Raw genomic sequence first — 18281 nt, 5'->3', positions numbered from 1 at the left:
CTGGAAGGGGCCAATGTCCCGTTTGAGTGTGTCCAAGATGGGGGCGCACATGGTACTGAACCTGGTAACAGAGCTCAGGGGAAGTCTGAGGTGTTTGATTCAGGGGGACGGGGCGGCCGTCTTTGTGGATCAGATAGGGTTGGTTCAGTAGGAAAAGGGTTAACCTTGGTAACCGTGGGAAGTGTGAGTTCCACGGTGTTTGTATTCGAGAGTGGGGCCAAGGTTAATGCCGAATTTAAGGGGGGGATGAGGATTGTTATTGAAGGAAACGGAGAGTCTGTAGTTCCCAAGTCGAAGGAAGAAATTTTAAACCTGGCAGATCGCTCACAGAGTGAGTCGGGAAATAGCGGGGCCCCCCACTCTATTGTTACGCCAGGGTGGGGTGTGAAGAGGTTGCATTCGAAATGCTACCTGAAAGAGGAGTTGGAATTAAAAACAAATAGCCTGAAGGGTCTTGACAGTTTGGGGCATGGTGTTGAAAAAATAGCCCCGATGAACGAGGCGGGCGGGAGTTCACCACGCCAAATTACTCAAAGTCCCAACGGGGGGACTCGCCAGAAAAGAGGTGACGGTTAATGGGGATGCCATTTTTTTTAAACAGCAAAGCAGGTTTTACGGGTTGCGCCAAAGCCTGTGAATAATAAAGACAGACCTTTGGAGACCTGCCGGCGAAGTAAACCGACCGAAACGATTAGTATTCGCATAAACTTTTGTAGATGCACCTAAGCTAAGATCACACCTCCGCAGTTTTGTGGCTGAAAACAATAAATAAATGGGTGGTTATTGAATTGAAGTCTGATGCTACAAGACTTTAAGATATTAAGATGTTAAGATATTAACTAAAGGGACACTGTACTTGTTAACTGTTTAGATGCTGACTTGAATGTATAACTGTATTACTCTGTAGTGAAAAGAAAAGCTTCTGTATTGTATTAGATTCAAAATTTCTGTAAGACTGTACCACTCTGGGTTTTAACCGCTGGTAAAAACCTTTTTAAGAGGGGAGGTGTTATGATACCAGCCCCCTCCTTTGTGAGAATTGCAAGAGCCCGAGTGAAAGGGGGGTCAATGACCCGAGAGAGAGAGAGAGAGAGCAAGAGAGAGAGAGAGACAGGCTGAATGGACACAGGAAATGGAAAGACAGCAACGTGCTGGATACCGCATTCCACTGGGACAAAAGCTGGAGACTGTGGCATTGTTCTCAGGAGACACCTGGGAACTGCAGACGTGCCAACTCGCAGGGACATTGTAAAGCCCTCGGGCAAAGTGGGCTGGTTGAGAGAGAGATTGCATCACCTGCAACCTGATTGACACCTGAGATCCCGTGAGGCAGTATAAAGAAGGGTCTGAAAGAGGACGACCCTCAGACGCACCAAGGAGACACCAAGAAGCACGATAACGCTTCCCGTGGGAACGGGAAGCCATTTTGAAATAAGCCACGTGCGTTAAATTCCGAATGCGGGGTTTGTGGCTGGAACCAACGGAAGATCGCTTTTTAACTAACAACGGGGAAGATCGCTCCCCTGATTCCACGGATGTTTTGGGCAAGTTTTTCCGTTTTATCTCTCTCTCTCTCCAACACGTGAAACCAAAAGAGAAAAGCCTGCAGACTTCAGAGTGACTCTTTATATTTCCAATTGGACTCAGTATTATATACCCTAGACAACGAAAGAGCTTATTTCTGAGTGATTATTAATGTACCTGCGGTTTAGATTGAGTATTGACGCATGTTATCTGAATGTTTGTATTAACCTTAATTTTTGTGCCCCTTTATTAATAAAACTTTTTGAAAATAGTACCATTGGACTTCAACTGACATATCTATCTTTGCTGGTAAGTGAAATCAGTTACTGGTTTCATAACAATCTCCACTCAGAACAGAACACACTCGAGCTCCTGTGGCACCCACAGATGATGCCCCGGTTCTCATTGATATCCTGCTGTCAGACTGCACGATCTTCCCAAACTGAAACCTCCTGTCATATTTCCATTTAATACTGTAACCCCACACAAATGTCACTTGCTCAACTCACTCTGAACATTGAGCAGCCACCCACCAGTCCGCGGGTCTTTTCGCCCCTTTCTATCACTGCTTCAGAATCACATCTTTGAGATTGCATGTACAGTATTTATTTCCCAGTTGTTCTTTTATCTAATTTAATATCCAATGAGTCGGAGTTCCGACATCCATCAGTCCTGTGATGTGTGAAAATTCAAACTCATTCTCCCTCCCACTCACCCGATGTTCCTCTCCGCTGAACTGATTCTCGGCCGTTAATGCCAGGCTCACTCCGTGCACCCCTCTTTCCATCGCCTGCTCCAGCCTGTCCCGGTAGAAGTCCGTCAGCTGCAGCAGCTGGGAATCGTTGCAGCCTGCCAGGAGCTCGGTGATCACTGAACTCGGACCTATGAAGCACAATGGTGAAAATTAAAGAAATTACTGACCCCATATTCGGAGGCAACTTTCTCTCTGGAACCGTAAGATGGTGCACCAGGTCACCAAACACAGTCCAAGATATATATAAAGGGTGCGAGGGAGGAATAAGCGGGGTTGGTGAAATGAGCGCAGGCTGGGTGGGGGTTCAGATCGAGCAGGGTTGTGGTGGGGCTTGGCTCCATCTGTTGAAGGCTGCCCTTTCTAGTCCCCAGGAATATACCTCTCTGTTTGGAAAGGACTCTGCTTATTCCTGAGAATATAGTAACCCATCACCCTCACTCTCCTGGTACTGCCCATCACCACCGCTTTGCTCTGGGTTATGTCTGCCTGCCTGGTCAACCCCTTCCTCAGCAAATCTCTGGCATATCTCACAAAATGCTGGAGGTACTCAGCAGGTCAGGCAGCATCTATCGAGGAGAATAAACAGCCAACATTTAGGGTGCTTCATCAGACTGGAAATGAGGGGACAGAAATTCTAGATATTGTCACATTATTTTCTATATTTTGTGGTCCTGATCTGAAACATTAACTGTTTATTTCTCTCCATGGATGCTGAGTTCCGCCAATATTTTGTGTGTCTTTGTGTTGCTCAAAGCTTTCAGCATCTGCAGAATGTCTTGTGCTCTGGAACACCTCACTGTTTTATTGTGCATCACTGTCTGTTTGAAGAGCAAAAAGCAGACAATAATTGTGCTCCTTCCACGTGTGACTGCTAACTCTGTCTCATCTCTCTGCTCAGTTTTTACAAATATTTTGTGAATTGCTGATATTGGAATAAACTCAGACACAGTGTCAAGGAAATATTTAAAAATTAAAATAATTTGCTAACATACCCATGTCCTTTCCTGATCTTAACATCACTGGAACTTCTCTCCTGCCCACTCCTTGAGCCATTTTGAGGACAGTTGTGCTCAGATTTTGATGCTCTGTAACAAACAAAATTAACAGTAGGGTCAGATATTAATTGAGGTGTAAAGCAGAACACTGTTTTGTTTTTCAACTGAGGCAAACATTTCCAAATATCTTGGACCTATCCACTAAAGGCTTGACACAGCCAGATCCACCCGCGTCCAACCACCCACAGATCGATCTCCCCATGGATTGTGCACCGTGCTGGGATTCTCTGGGGTATCTACTCACTATATTGCTGGCAAATCCCTATTAGGTAAAAATCTTGTGCCCTGGAGGGATGTGTCAATGGAATGGCGAATGTGGTCATCCTACCACAGTTTAACATTGCCTGGCATTGACACCTATGGCAATATATGATTTGACTCTATAGAGAAACAATCTGACATCCTGAACAATGCAGTCTCACCCATAGTATCATAATATCTTGTCCTGAACCACTATCATTTTTCCAGCAGGACTTTAAGATCATTATTAGCACTAAAACTCGGTTAAGATTTCTTTAAGCATATCACCTGGCTATTATCAGATAATTAGTTATATGACACCCTGTCAGGTGTGTGGTCTGACAGTGTGTCAAGACTCTGCCAGGGTTATGTGGGTTCTCACAGTGTGTCAGGACCCTGTCAGGTGTGTGTGGGGTCTCACAGTGTGTCAGGACACTGCCAGGGGTGTGTGGGGTCTCGCAGTGTGTCAGGACCCTGTCAGGGGTGTGTGGGGTCCCGTAGTGTGTCAGGACCGGGTCATGTGTGTGTGGGCTCTCTCAGTGTGTCAGGTCCCTGTCAGGGGTGTGCGGGGTCTCACAGTGTGTCAGGACCCTGTCAGGGGTGTGTGTGTGTGGTCTCTAAGTGTGTCAGGACCCTGTCAGGTGGGTGTGGGTTCTCACAGTGTGTCGGGACCCTGTCAAGGGTCTGCGGGTCTCACAGTATGTCAGGACCCTGTCAGGGGTGTGTGGGGTCTCACAGTTTGTCAGGACCCTGTCAGTGGTGTGTGGGGTCTCACAGTGTGTCAGGACCCTGTCAGGGGTGTGTGTGGGTTCTCACAGTGTGTCGGGACCCTGTCAAGGGTCTGTGGGGTCTCACAGTATGTCCGGACTCTGTCAGGGGTGTGTGGGGTCTCACAGTGTGTCAGGACGCTGTCAGGGGTGTGTGGGGTCTCACAGTGTGTCAGGACCCTGTCAGGGGTGTGTGGGGTCTCTCAGTGTGTCAGGACCCTGTCAGGTGTGTGTGGGGTCTCTAAGTGTGTCACGACCCTGTCAGGTGGGTGTGGGTTCTCACAGTGTGTCGGGACCCTGTCAAGGGTCTGCGGGTCTCACAGTATGTCAGGACCCTGTCAGGGGTGTGTGGGGTCTCACAGTTTGTCAGGACCCTGTCAGTGGTGTGTGGGGTCTCACAGTGTGTCAGGACCCTGTCAGGGGTGTGTGTGGGTTCTCACAGTGTGTCGGGACCCTGTCAAGGGTCTGTGGGGTCTCACAGTATGTCAGGACTCTGTCAGGGGTGTGTGGGGTCTCACAGTGTGTCAGGACGCTGTCAGGGGTGTGTGGGGTCTCACAGTGTGTCAGGACCCTGTCAGGGGTGTGTGGGGTCTCTCAGTGTGTCAGGACCCTGTCAGGGGTGTGTGGGGTCTCACAGTGTGTCAGGACCCTGTCAGGGGTGTGTGGGGTCTCACAGTGTGTCAGGAACCTGTCAGGGGTGTGTGGAGTCTCACAGTGTGTCGGGACCATGTCAGAAGTGTGTGGGGTCTCACCTTGTGTCGGGACCATGTCAGGGGTGTGTGGGGTCTCACTGTGTGTCAGGACCCTGTCAGGGGTGTGTGGGGTCTCACAGTGTGTCAGGACCCTACCAGGGGTATGTGGAGTCTCACAGTGTGTTGGGACCCTGTCAGGGGTATGTGGAGTCTCACAGTGTGTCAGGACCCTGTCAGGGGTGTGCGGGGTCTCACAGTGTGTCAGGACCCTGTCAGGGGTGTGTGTGTGTGGTCTCTAAGTGTGTCAGGACCGTGTCAGGTGGGTGTGGGTTCTCACAGTGTGTCGGGACCCTGTCAAGGGTCTGCGGGTCTCACAGTGTGTCAGGATCCTGTCAGGGGTGTGTGGGGTCTCACTGTGTGTCAGGACCCTGTCAGGGGTGTGTGGGGTCTCACAGTGTGTCAGGACCCTACCAGGGGTATGTGGAGTCTCACAGTGTGTTGGGACCCTGTCAGGGGTATGTGGAGTCTCACAGTGTGTTAGGACCCTGTCAGGGGTGTGTAGGGTCTCACAGTGTGTCAGGACCCTGTCAGGGGTGTGTGGGTTCTCACAGTGTGTCGGGACCCTGTCAAGGGTCTGCGGGTCTCACAGTGTGTCAGGATCCTGTCAGGGGTGTGTGGGGTCTCACAGTTTGTCAGGTCCCTGTTAGTGGCGTGTGGGGTCTCACAGTGTGTCAGGACCCTGTCAGGGGTGTGTGTGGGTTCTCACAGTGTGTCGGGACCCTGTCAAGGGTCTGTGGGGTCTCACAGTATGTCAGGACTCTGTCAGGGGTGTGAGGGGTCTCACAGTGTGTCAGGACACTGTCAGGGGTGTGTGGGGTCTCACAGTGTGTCAGGACCCTGTCAGGGGTGTGTGGGGTCTCTCAGTGTGTCAGGACCCTGTCAGGGGTGTGTGGGGTCTCACAGTGTGTCGGGACCATGTCAGGGGTGTGTGGAGTCTCACCGTGTGTCAGGACCCTGTCAGGGGTATGTGGAGTCTAACAGTGTGTCAGGTCCCAGTCAGGGGTGTGTGTGTTCTCACCGTGTGTCGGGACCCTACCAGGGTTATGTGGAGTCTGACAGTGTGTCAGTAAGCTGTCAGGGGTGTGTGGAGTCTCACCGTGTGTCAGGACCCTGTCAGGGGTATGTGGAGTCTAACAGTGTGTCAGGTCCCAGTCAGGGGTGTGTGTGTTCTCACCGTGCGTCGGGACCCTACCAGGGTTATGTGGAGTCTGACAGTGTGTCAGTAAGCTGTCAGGGGTGTGTGGGTTCTCACAGTGTGTTAGGACACCGTCAGCCATGTGTGTGGGTTCTCACCGTGTGTCAGGACCCTGCCAGAGGTATGTGGGGTCTTACAGTGTGTCAGGTCCCTGTCAGGGGTGTGTGGGGTCTCACAGTGTGTTCTGACCCTGTCAGGGATGTGTGGGGTCTCACAGTGTGTCAGGACCCTGTCAGGTGGGTGTGGGTTCTCACAGTGTGTTGGGACCCTGTCAAGGGTCTGCGGGGTCTCACAGTATGTCAGGACCCTGTCAGGGGTGTGTGGGGTCTCACAGTTTGTCAGGACCCTGTCAGTGGTGTGTGGGGTCTCACAGTGTGTCAGGACCCTGTCAGGGGTGTGTGTGGGTTCTCACAGTGTGTCGGGACCCTGTCAAGGGTCTGTGGGGTCTCGCAGTATGTCAGGACCCTGTCAGGGGTGTGTGGGGTCTCACAGTGTGTCGGGACCATGTCAGAAGTGTGTGGGGTCTCACAGTGTGTCAGGAACCTGTCAGGAGTGTGTGGGGTCTCACAGTGTGTCAGGACCCTGTCAGGGGTGTGTGGGATCTCACAGTGTGTCAGGACCCTGTCAGGGGTATGTGGAGTCTAACAGTGTGTCAGGTCCCAGTCAGGGGTGTGTGTGTTCTCACCGTGCGTCGGGACCCTACCAGGGTTATGTGGAGTCTGACAGTGTGTCAGTAAGCTGTCAGGGGTGTGTGTGTGGGTTCTCAGAGCGGAACAATATCCTGCCAGGGTTGACTGGCGTCTCACAGCATGTCGGGAACCCGTCATGGGTGTGTGGGGTCTCACAGTGTGTTAGGACACCGTCAGCCATGTGTGTGGGTTCTCACAGTGTGTCAGTACCCTGACAGGAGTGTGTGGGGTCTCACAGTGTGTCAGGACCCTGTCAGGGGTGTGTGTGTGTGGTCTCACAGTGTGTCAGGACCCTGTCAGGTGGGTGTGGGTTCTCACAGTGTGTTGGGACCCTGTCAAGGGTCTGCGGGGTCTCACAGTATGTCAGGACCCTGTCAGGGGTGTGTGGGGTCTCACAGTTTGTCAGGACCCTGTCAGTGGTGTGTGGGGTCTCACAGTGTGTCAGGACCCTGTCAGGGGTGTGTGTGGGTTCTCACAGTGTGTCGGGACCCTGTCAAGGGTCTGTGGGGTCTCGCAGTATGTCAGGACCCTGTCAGGGGTGTGTGGGGTCTCACAGTGTGTCGGGACCATGTCAGAAGTGTGTGGGGTCTCACAGTGTGTCAGGAACCTGTCAGGAGTGTGTGGGGTCTCACAGTGTGTCAGGACCCTGTCAGGGGTGTGTGGGATCTCACAGTGTGTCAGGACCCTGTCAGGGGTATGTGGAGTCTAACAGTGTGTCAGGTCCCAGTCAGGGGTGTGTGTGTTCTCACCGTGCGTCGGGACCCTACCAGGGTTATGTGGAGTCTGACAGTGTGTCAGTAAGCTGTCAGGGGTGTGTGTGTGGGTTCTCAGAGCGGAACAATATCCTGCCAGGGTTGACTTGCGTCTCACAGCATGTCGGGAACCCGTCATGGGTGTGTGGGGTCTCACAGTGTGTTAGGACACCGTCAGCCATGTGTGTGGGTTCTCACAGTGTGTCAGCACCCTGCCAGAGGTATGTGGAGACTTACAGTGTGTCAGGTCCCTGTCAGGGGTGTGTGGGGTCTCATAGTGTGTCAGGACCCTGTCAGGGGTGTGTGGGGTCTCACTGTGTGTCAGGACCCGGACAGGGTTGTGTGGGGTCTCACAGTGTGTCAGGACCCTGTCAGGTGTGTGTGGGGTCTCAGTGTGTCAGGTCCCTGTCAGGGGTGTGTGGGGTCTCACAGTGTGTTCTGACCCTGTCAGGGATGTGTGGGGTCTCACAGTGTGTCAGGACCCTGTCAGCGGTGTGTGGAGTCGCACAGTGTGTCAGGACCCTGTCAGGGGTGTGTGAGGTCTCACAGTTTGTCATGACCGAAACCAGGGCTATGTGGAGTCTCACAGTGTGTCAGGTCCCAGACAAGGGTGTTTGGGTTCTCACAGTGTGTCGGGACCCTGTCAGGGGTGTGTGGGGTCTCACAGTGTGTCGGGACCATGTCAGGGGTGTGTGGGGTGTCACAGTGTGTCAGGACCCTGTCAGGGGTGTGTGGGTTCTCACAGTGTGTCGGGACCCTGTCAGGGGTGTCTGGGGTCTCACAGTGTGTCGGGACCATGTCAGAAGTGTGTGGGGTCTCACCTTGTGTCGGGACCATGTCAGGGGTGTGTGGGGTGTCACAGTGTGTCAGGACCCTGTCAGGGGTGTGTGGAGTCTCACCGTGTGTCAGGACCCTGTCAGGGGTATGTGGAGTCTAACAGTGTGTCAGGTCCCAGTCAGGGGTGTGTGTGTTCTCACCGTGCGTCAGGAACCTGTCAGGGGTGTGTGCGGTCTCACAGTGTGTCAGGACCCTGTTAGGTGTGTGTGGAGTCTCACAGTGTGTCAGGACCCTGTCAGGGGTGTGTGGGTTCTCACAGTGTGACAGGACCCTGCCAGCAGTGTGTGGGGTCTCACAGCGTGTCAGGACCCTGTCAGGGGTGTGTGGGGTCTCACAGTGTGTCAGGTCCCTGTTAGGTGTGTGTGGAGTCTCACAGTGTGTCAGGACCCTGTCAGGGGTGTGTGGGTTCTCACAGTGTGACAGGACCCTGCCAGCAGTGTGTGGGGTGTCACAGCGTGTCAGGACCCTGTCAGGGGTGTGTGCGGTCTCACAGTGTGTCAGAACCCTGCCAGGGGTGTGTGGGGTCTCAGTGTGTTAGGAACCTGTCAGGGGTGTGTGGGGTCTCACAGTGTGTCAGGACCCTGTCAGTGGTGTGTGGGGTGTCACAGTGTGTCAGGACCCTGTCAGGGGTGTGTGGAGTCTCACCGTGTGTCAGGACCCTGTCAGGGGTATGTGGAGTCTAACAGTGTGTCAGGTCCCAGTCAGGGGTGTGTGTGTTCTCACCGTGCGTCAGGAACCTGTCAGGGGTGTGTGCGGTCTCACAGTGTGTCAGGACCCTGTTAGGTGTGTGTGGAGTCTCACAGTGTGTCAGGACCCTGTCAGGGGTGTGTGGGTTCTCACAGTGTGACAGGACCCTGCCAGCAGTGTGTGGGGTCTCACAGCGTGTCAGGACCCTGTCAGGGGTGTGTGGGGTCTCACAGTGTGTCAGGATCCTGTTAGGTGTGTGTGGAGTCTCACAGTGTGTCAGGACCCTGTCAAGGGTGTGTGGGTTCTCACAGTGTGACAGGACCCTGCCAGCAGTGTGTGGGGTGTCACAGCGTGTCAGGACCCTGTCAGGGGTGTGTGCGGTCTCACAGTGTGTCAGAACCCTGCCAGGGGTGTGTGGGGTCTCAGTGTGTTAGGAACCTGTCAGGGGTGTGTGGGGTCTCACAGTGTGTCAGGACCCTGTCAGTGGTGTGTGGAGTTTCACAGTGTGTCAGGACCCTGTCAGGGCTGTGTGGAGTCTCACAGTGTGTTAGGACCGTGTCAGGTATGTGTGGGGTCTCACAGTGTGTCAGGACCCTGTCAGGGGTGTGTGGGGTCTCACAGTGCGTCAGGAACCTGTCAGCAGTGTGTGGGGTCTCACAGCGTGTCAGGACCCCATCAGGGGTGTGTTGTTTCTCACAGTGTTTCAGGAACCTTCCGGGGTGGGGGGGGGATTGTGGTCTCGCAGTGTGTCAGGACCTTGTCAGGGGTGTGTGGGTTCTCACCGTGTGTCGGGACCCTGTCAGGGGTGTGTGGGGTCGCACAGTTTGTCTGGACCCTGTCAGGGGTGTGTGGGGTCTCACAGTGTGTCAGGACCCTGTCAGTGGTGTGTGGGTTCTCACAGTGTGACAGGACCCTGCCAGCAGTGTGTGGGGTGTCACAGCGTGTCAGGACCCTGTCAGGGGTGTGTGCGGTCTCACAGTGTGTCAGAACCCTGCCAGGGGTGTGTGGGGTCTCAGTGTGTTAGGAACCTGTCAGGGGTGTGTGGGGTCTCACAGTGTGTCAGGACCCTGTCAGTGGTGTGTGGAGTTTCACAGTGTGTCAGGACCCTGTCAGGGCTGTGTGGAGTCTCACAGTGTGTTAGGACCGTGTCAGGTATGTGTGGGGTCTCACAGTGTGTCAGGACCCTGTCAGGGGTGTGTGGGGTCTCACAGTGCGTCAGGAACCTGTCAGCAGTGTGTGGGGTCTCACAGCGTGTCAGGACCCCATCAGGGGTGTGTTGTTTCTCACAGTGTTTCAGGAACCTTCCGGGGTGGGGGGGGGATTGTGGTCTCGCAGTGTGTCAGGACCTTGTCAGGGGTGTGTGGGTTCTCACCGTGTGTCGGGACCCTGTCAGGGGTGTGTGGGGTCGCACAGTTTGTCTGGACCCTGTCAGGGGTGTGTGGGGTCTCACAGTGTGTCAGGACCCTGTCAGTGGTGTGTGGGGTCTCACTGTGTGTAAGGACCCTGTCAGGGGTGTGTGGGGTCTTAAAGTGTGTCAGGAATCTATCAGGAGTGTGGAAAGTCTCACTGTGTGTTAGGAACCTGCCAGGTCTGTGAGGTGTCTCACAATTTGTCAGGACCTGTCGGGGAATGTGTAGGCTCTCCAGACAATGTATTCGGGTGAAACAGGGAGCGTAAGAAAACATTGATTGTTGAAATGTTTACTTTAGAGAATGTGACAGTGGGAGAAATAATTTTCTTCAATAATCAGGGAGAGGTCTGTTCTGTATTCAGAAATAGATGTGGGAGCTTTACTGCTGTGACTGTTCCCTCAGCAAACAGCATGAAGAACAGTGAAGAATAAGTTTGCCAGGAAATTGTAGAATATTACCAAATCCTTAGTGCAGGGGAACGGAGGGGTTTTATTGTCTGAATGTAGATGGGAAAAGCATTATCACAGGTGACAGAAACGTGAGCAGTTTGACCACTTCCTTTGGTGCCGTTTGAATATTAACATCTTTGGAATTTGTTCTTGGAAATGAGAGAGGCTGAATGAGGGTTGTGGTCCAGATTCTTTATATTTCTGTTCAAGGGCTTTGAGAAATCAGATAAAACATGGGCTACTTTAAGATTAATAATTTTTACGATATCTGTCTTCACCACGCTGTCTCCTCTGTTAAATGTGCAGTTGAGTAATCCAACTCAGTCTGTGATTATGAAGCCTTGCAATCTCTTTCGCCCATGCACTGCCTCGGGCTCCATTTTTACAGACACAGTGTGCTTACAGATGTACAATAGTGAGTTTCTTATCCAGACGGTCACAATTTAATTGATTGCAATATTATTTATAGATATTTTCAGTCCTTTCCACCTTTCTTGCCGCGATCCCACAACCCTCGGTTTCCCTGTCCTAATTCCCACCTCTCACCCTTCCACAGTGTCCATCACACATCCTCTCAATTTCAGCTTCTGTGGACTGAGCTGAAGATTTTGTCCCCATCACACCCTCAGTAACACTGTCTCCTGATGGGATTCCCAGTATTACTGAGTGGGATATTAAACTGGATAACTTTGGCAGTGTTTGCAGTAAGGAAGTGCAGATGTGTCTATAGTTGATTTCATATGCTGCTTTGGGGTTGAACAGACGAGTTGGGGTGCTACCTGCTTTTCTCATTATCATTGTTATTCGGTGCCGAGAACTTCAATGGACTCCCAGTTCAAAAATGATTTCCTGTAGGATCTGAGGGAATTAAGATGAGGCCTGTACCGGGGGTTGGGTGGTTGTAGGGAAAAAATTTCACCTTTCAGAATAAGACATTTCCCATAATTTCGGTCCTCAGATTGCCCTCTTCTCCATTCTGACTTGGGTGGAGGGATCTGTAGTTGCGGGACCCGGAGAGGAGTGAACTCTTTCAGCAAAGCCCCCATCTCTCTGCGTTGTTCCTCATGCTGTCCTGTGAAATCTCTCCCTCCAACAAAATATTTTCCCTGTGTCTCACTGTACTCTGTGTCACGGTGGAACATTTACCTGATCAAGTCCCCTTGGCTCAACAACGACATGGCCCTACATAATATCAACCTTCGTTGAAAACAGAGGTTTCTTCACTTACCTTTCAGCTCACTGGGAATCTCCGGTATGCATTGACGGACCGGAACACAACCTGTTCAGATTTAAAATAATTTCACACGTTTCAATTCCTCAAATTATAAGTATGTAATGTCTGAATACAAAATTAAATTAATCTCTGATACTCTCTCCCCATGTTCCTGTATTTCTTTCAGTATTTTGTCAAACTTTGGGACACCAATCCGCATTTTCACAAAGGTTTCCCACATCACCCTCCGGGCGCGGGAGCCTTTCTCCATCACCAGGCTCAGGAGGAGTTTAGAACTGTCCGCCCACTCTCCCTTATCAGCGAGATCAGAGATTTTCTGTGAAGAGTAACAGTGAACATATTGGGGACTGACAGATTCACACAGAGAATGAGAAGTAAATGATGTGCTCTGTAACGGGATCACACTGAGCAGTCACCCGGACGGGTGCTGATCCTGTCTGGACATGGACTGTACATTCTGAGTGCAGAGCACACGGAGGGACATTCACCGTGAACCTGGTCCACCAGTCAATGAGATCCTGGCTGGTCTGTGACCGCTTCATTGACGTGGCTCCAAATCCATAAATAATTCCTCACTGGATTTGACGGTGTAAAACAGAAATCAGAAAATAACGATCACAGATGAAGAAAGAAGTCAGGAGGGTTTTTATAACAGAGTGAGCAGTCTCAGAGAAGTTGCAGAAAAGATGATGTGATTCATCTCCTCAGTCCGCCAGTGTCCAGCATGACAGCGGATTACCAGCTGACACCTGATGCCTTTTCCAGTGGAGGTTTATTCAGTGATTACACATTAGAACATGGCAGTATTCCCCGATTCACACTGTTTGCAGTTACAGATTGTAACACAATCATTGCCACACAGAACAGAACACACTGGAGCTCCTGTGGCACCCACAAATGATGTCCTGGTTCTCACTGACATCCTGCCGTCACGCTGCACGTTCATCCCAAACCGAAACCTCCTGTCATATTTCCATTTAATACTGTAAGCCCACACAACTGTTACCTGCTCAACTCACTCTGAACATTGAGCAGCAACCCACCAGCCCGCGGGGTCTTTTCACCCCTTTCCATCACTGGTTCAGATTCACATGTTTGTGATTGCAGGTACCGTATTTATTTCCCAGTTGTTCTTTTATGTTATTTAATATCCGATGAGTTAGAATTCAACACCCATCAGTGCTGTGATGTGTGAAAATTCAAACTCATTCTCCCTCACACTCACCCGATGTTCCTCTCCGCTGAACTGATTCTCGGCCATTAACGCCAGGCTCACTCCGTGCACCCCTCCTTCCATCGCCTGCTCCAGCCTGTCCTGGTAGATATCTGTCAACTGCAGGAGCTGGGAATCGTCCCAGCTTTCCAGGAGCTCGGTGATTGCTGAGCCCGGACCTGTGATGGAGAATGAGGAGCATTAAAGAAATTGCTGACCCAATATTGGGCAGTAACTTTCTTTCTGGAACCTAAAGATGGTGTGGCAGGTCACCAAACACAGTGTAAAATAAGTACGGTAGGTGTAGAGAGGTCTGGAGACGAGAGTCAAATAGGGAGCGGTCAGAGATCCGGTGCTGAGGCGGGGCGGGTGGTGAGCCGGAGGTGGGATAGAAAGCTGGTAGGGAGAGGGAGGGGGAAGGGTAGGTGCGGAAGACGGACAGGATAGGGGAAGGGAAGGAGGGATGTGACGGAGAGGAGAGGGGGAAGGGAGGGGTTGGGAGAGACGGAGAGGAGAGGGGGAAGGGAGAGGTGGGGAGAGACGGAGAGGAGAGGGGGAAGGGAGGGGTGGGGAGAGATGGAGAGGAGAGGGGGAAGGGAGAGGTGGGGAGAAACAGAGAGGAGAGGGGGAAGGGAGGGGTGGGAGAGAGGGAGAGAAGAGGGGAAAGGGAGGGATAGGGAGAGATGGAGAGGGGAGGGGAAGGGAGGGGAGTTGAGAGATGGAGAGGAGGGGGAGAAGGAGTGGTGGGGAGAGAGGGAGAGGAGAGGGCTAAGTGAGGGTTGTGGAGAGACTGAGAGGAGAGGGGGAAAGGAATAGTGGGGAGAGGGAGAGGAGAGTGGGAAGGGAGGGGTGGGTAGAAGGAGAGAGGGGGAAGGGAGGGATGGGTAGAGGGAGAGGAGAGGGGGAAGGAAGGTGTGGGGAGTGAAGTGGAGGAGAGGGGGAAGGGAGGGGTGGGCAGATAGAGAGATGAGGGGGAAGGGAGTGGTGAGGCAAAAGGGAGAGGAGGGGGGAGGGGTGGAGAGACAGAGAGGAGAGGGAAGGGAAGGGTGGGGAGTGTCTGAGAGGAGAGGGAGAAGGGAGGGGTCGGGAGAGACGGAGAGGAGTGGGGGAAGGGAGGGTGGGGAGAAACAGAGAGGAGGGGGAAGGGAGGGGTGGGGAGAAACAGAGAGGAGGGGAGAGAGGAAGAGAAGGGGGGAAGGTAGAGACGGAGCGGAGAAGGGGAAGGGAGGAGAGGTCAGAGATGGAGAGGAGGGGGAAGGGAAGGGTGGGGACCGAAAGGAGAGGCAGAAAGGAGCGGTGGGGAGAGAGGGAGAGGAGAGGGGTAAGTGAGGGTCGTGGAGAGTGAGAGGAGAGGGGGAAGGGCATGGGGAGAGACGTTGACGAGAGGGAGAAGGGAGGGATGGGGCGAGAGGACTGGAGAGACGGAAGAGTGGGGTGTGTGGAGACGGAGATGAGAGGGGGAAGGGAGAGAGGAAGGGAGGGATGTGGCGAGATGGAGGGGGAAGGGATGGGTGCGGAGAGAGTGAGAGGAGAGGGCGGAGGGAGGGATGTGGAGAGACAGAGAGGAGTGTAACGGAGCGGTGGGGAGAGACAGAGGAGAGGGGAAAGGGAGTGCTGGGTAGAGACGGAGTGGTGGGGGGAAATGATTGGTGGGGAGAGGGAGAGTAGAGCAGGATGGGAGGGGTGGGGAGTGACAGAGAGGAGAGAGAGGAGGGGTGGGGAGGAACGGAGGGATGGGGAGGGGGAGGGAGGGGTGGGGAAAGACGCAGAGGCGAGGGGGAAGGAAGGGGTGGGGAGTGACAGAGAGGAGAGAGGGAAGGGGGTGGGGAGGAACGGAGGGATGGGGAGGGAGAGGTGAGGGGGAGGGAGGGGTGGGGAATGATGCAGAGGCGAGGGGGAAGGGAGGGGTGGAGAGAGAGAAGAGGAGGATGGGAGGTGTGGGGAGAGACGGAGGAGAGAGGTAACGGAGGGGTGGGCAGAGATGGGGAGGAGAGGGGGAAGGGACGGGTGTGGAGAGATGGGGAAGAGAGGGGGTAGGGAGGTGTGGAGAGTGAGGGAGAGGAGAGGGTGAAGGGAGGGGTGGGATTAGTTGGAGAGGAGTGAAGGTAGGGGTGGGGAGTGCTGGACAGGAGAGGTGGAACGGAGGGTTGGGCAGAGATGTATAGGAGAGGGGGAAGGGAGCGGTGGGGAGAGATGGAGAGGGGATTTTACTCCTTCCACGTGTGACTGTTCCCTTAGGGATGTTAACTCTCTCATCTCTCTGCTGATTTCACAAATATTTTGTGAAGTGCAGACACAGCATTAAACCCAGATACAGAGTCAAGGCAATTGCCGACATACCCGTGACCTTTCCAGATATTGACATCACTGGAACTCTTCCACTACCCGCCCGTTCAGCCATGTTGAGGACAGTTGTCGTGAGATTTTGCTGCGATGTATCAAACAGAATTAACAGTAGAGCATCAGGCATTAATTGAAGTATAAAGGAGAACACTGTTTTGTTGTTAAGCAGAGCAACACACTTCCAAACATCTTAGGCCTATCCACTGAAGACTTGATACGACCTAATCGACCTGCGCCCATCCACCCACAATCACAGAATACCCATTTCCCCTCTATCCCTGGATTGTTCACCTTTTGGGGATTCCCCGGAGTATCTACTCGCTGTATTACAGGCAACTCCCTTTATAGAACCAATCTTGTGTCCTGGACTGTGAGTGATTTGTCAATGGAATGGCGAGGCAGATTGATCAGACAACACGCTCTGCTTTGGTCCTCCTACCATTGGTGGCGCTCTGGTGAGTAATGGATAGCTGTTCCAGCAGTGTTAGGTGAAGCATTTCTGCTGACCAATGGGACGTCTATTCCTCTCGTCACTGGATTATACAGATTTCTCAGTCACACCTGATTCTCACCGTCCCCTTTCAGGTTATCATTGCCTGGCCTTGACACCTACGGCAATACATGTGGAGTGAGTCTACATAGAAATACTCTACATCCTGAACAATGCAGTCTTGTTCAATGAACAATGAATCCTGAACAATGCAGTCTATAGTCTTTTCTGGCATCTTGTCCAGAAACCACATTTTCTCTGGCAGGATTTTAAGATCATTGTTAGCACCTAATCTCCGGTCAAGATTTATTTTTGCATTCATCTGGCTATTATCAGATAGTTACATGGCACTTTGTTAAACACAATGCAGACCCACCATACATCAAAAACAGCAAGCTGGCAAAAACTGATTGACAATAACTAAAACAAAATGCTGGAATTATTGAACAAGGCAGACGGTACGTTGATACTTCGGGTCGAAGACCGTGTAATCAAAGCTGAGCCTATCTGTATCAGCCATGTATCTGCTCTCTGTCTGCATTGTATTCTGTCTAGCGTATTTATGATTTTCTTATGCTGTGGGGTGGGGTGGGGTGGGGTAGGGAGGGGTAAAAGTGAAGGGAATCAGTTAAATATCTGTGCTTTGTTCACAGCTGGGAACTGACGGATGTCATACCTTTGATTATTATCCACTCCAATACACTGAATTTACACTCGGGTGGACTTGAGTTCCATCACTACAAGATTGCATGTTAACTGATTTCTAATAAATGATCGAATACACCAACCTTTACAATCACCAACTTTTGCAATCGCTATTGGAGTTGAGGACACATCATACAACCATAACAAATCCTTGGGGGTCGCGAACAATGACAAATTTGTTTGGCTACACTCTCAACAAATGTTTCTCAATCTGACGATTATTTGAAATATAGGACCATAAGATATAGGAGCAGAGGTAGGTCATTCGGCCCATCCAGTCTGCTATGCCATTCAATCATAGACTGGTCTAATTCTTCTAGTCATCCCCACTCCCCTGCTTTCACCCCATACCCTTTGATGTGCTGGTTAATCAAGAACCTGTATATCTCTGCGTTAAATACACCTAATGACTTAACCTCCACAGCCGTTCGTGGCAACAAATTCAATAGATTTACCACCCTTTGACTAAAGTAAGTTCTTCGCATCTCTGTTCTAAATGGATGTCCTTCAATCCTGAAGTTGTGTCCTTTTGTCCTGGAATCCCCTGCCATGGGAAATAACTTTGCCATACCTAATCTTCTCAGGCCTTTTGACATTTGGATTTTTTCTATGAGATTCCCTCACTCATTCTTTTGAACTCCAGGGAACATAGCCCAAGAGCAGCCACGTGTTCAATAGACGGTAACCCGTTAATCACTGGAATCATTCTGGAGAACCTTCTTTGAACCCTCTCCAATGTCAGTATATCACTTCTAAATTAAGGAGCCCAAAACTGCACACAATATTCCAAGTGTGTCTCACGAGTATCTTATGGAGCCCCAGCATCACATCCCTGCTCTCATATTATATACCTCTAAAAATGAATGCTAACATTGTATTCGCCTGCTTCACCACGGACTCACCCTGGAGGTTAACCTTTTGGGGTGTCCTGCACAAGGACTCCAAGTCATTTTGCATCTCTGCATTTTGAATTCTCTCCCCATCTAAATAACAGTCTGCCCATTGATTGCTTCCAACAAAGTGCCTGACCATACACTTTCCAACATTGTATTTCATTTGCCATTTCTTTGCCTATTCCCCTAAACTACCTAAGTCTATCTACAGACTCTCTTATTCCTCAACACTACCAGCTCCTCCACCTACATTAGTTTCATCGGCAAATTTAGCCAGTAATCCATTAATC

The 18281-nt window shown here is 51.7% G+C and overlaps 1 protein-coding gene across 3 annotated transcripts in view; it reads right to left on the bottom strand.

The window, feature by feature from the left end:
- LOC140721148 (NACHT, LRR and PYD domains-containing protein 3-like) overlaps positions 1-18281 on the bottom strand; it is a 46882-nt gene that overhangs the window by 11876 nt on the left and 16725 nt on the right. Inside the window, exons 1-6 of one of the 3 annotated variants that reach the window (XM_073036027.1) lie at positions 16343-16998; positions 15901-15988; positions 13573-13739; positions 12342-12392; positions 3271-3363; positions 2240-2406 (exon numbers count right to left, since the gene is read on the bottom strand). In XM_073036027.1, the coding sequence (XP_072892128.1) occupies positions 2240-2406; positions 3271-3331 (228 nt within the window). In that variant the 5' untranslated portion in view covers positions 3332-3363; positions 12342-12392; positions 13573-13739; positions 15901-15988; positions 16343-16998. Of the gene's footprint in view, positions 1-2239; positions 2407-3270; positions 3364-12341; positions 12393-13572; positions 13740-15900; positions 16999-18281 lie in introns of those variants that run through there. The other 2 variants (XM_073036026.1, XM_073036025.1) reach the window with 2 other exon arrangements.

The sequence above is a fragment of the Hemitrygon akajei genome, unplaced genomic scaffold (assembly GCF_048418815.1).
Source record: "Hemitrygon akajei unplaced genomic scaffold, sHemAka1.3 Scf000050, whole genome shotgun sequence".
In the NCBI taxonomy this organism is placed as follows: Eukaryota; Metazoa; Chordata; class Chondrichthyes; order Myliobatiformes; family Dasyatidae; genus Hemitrygon; species Hemitrygon akajei.
This window is presented reverse-complemented; position numbering and strand designations above follow the sequence as displayed.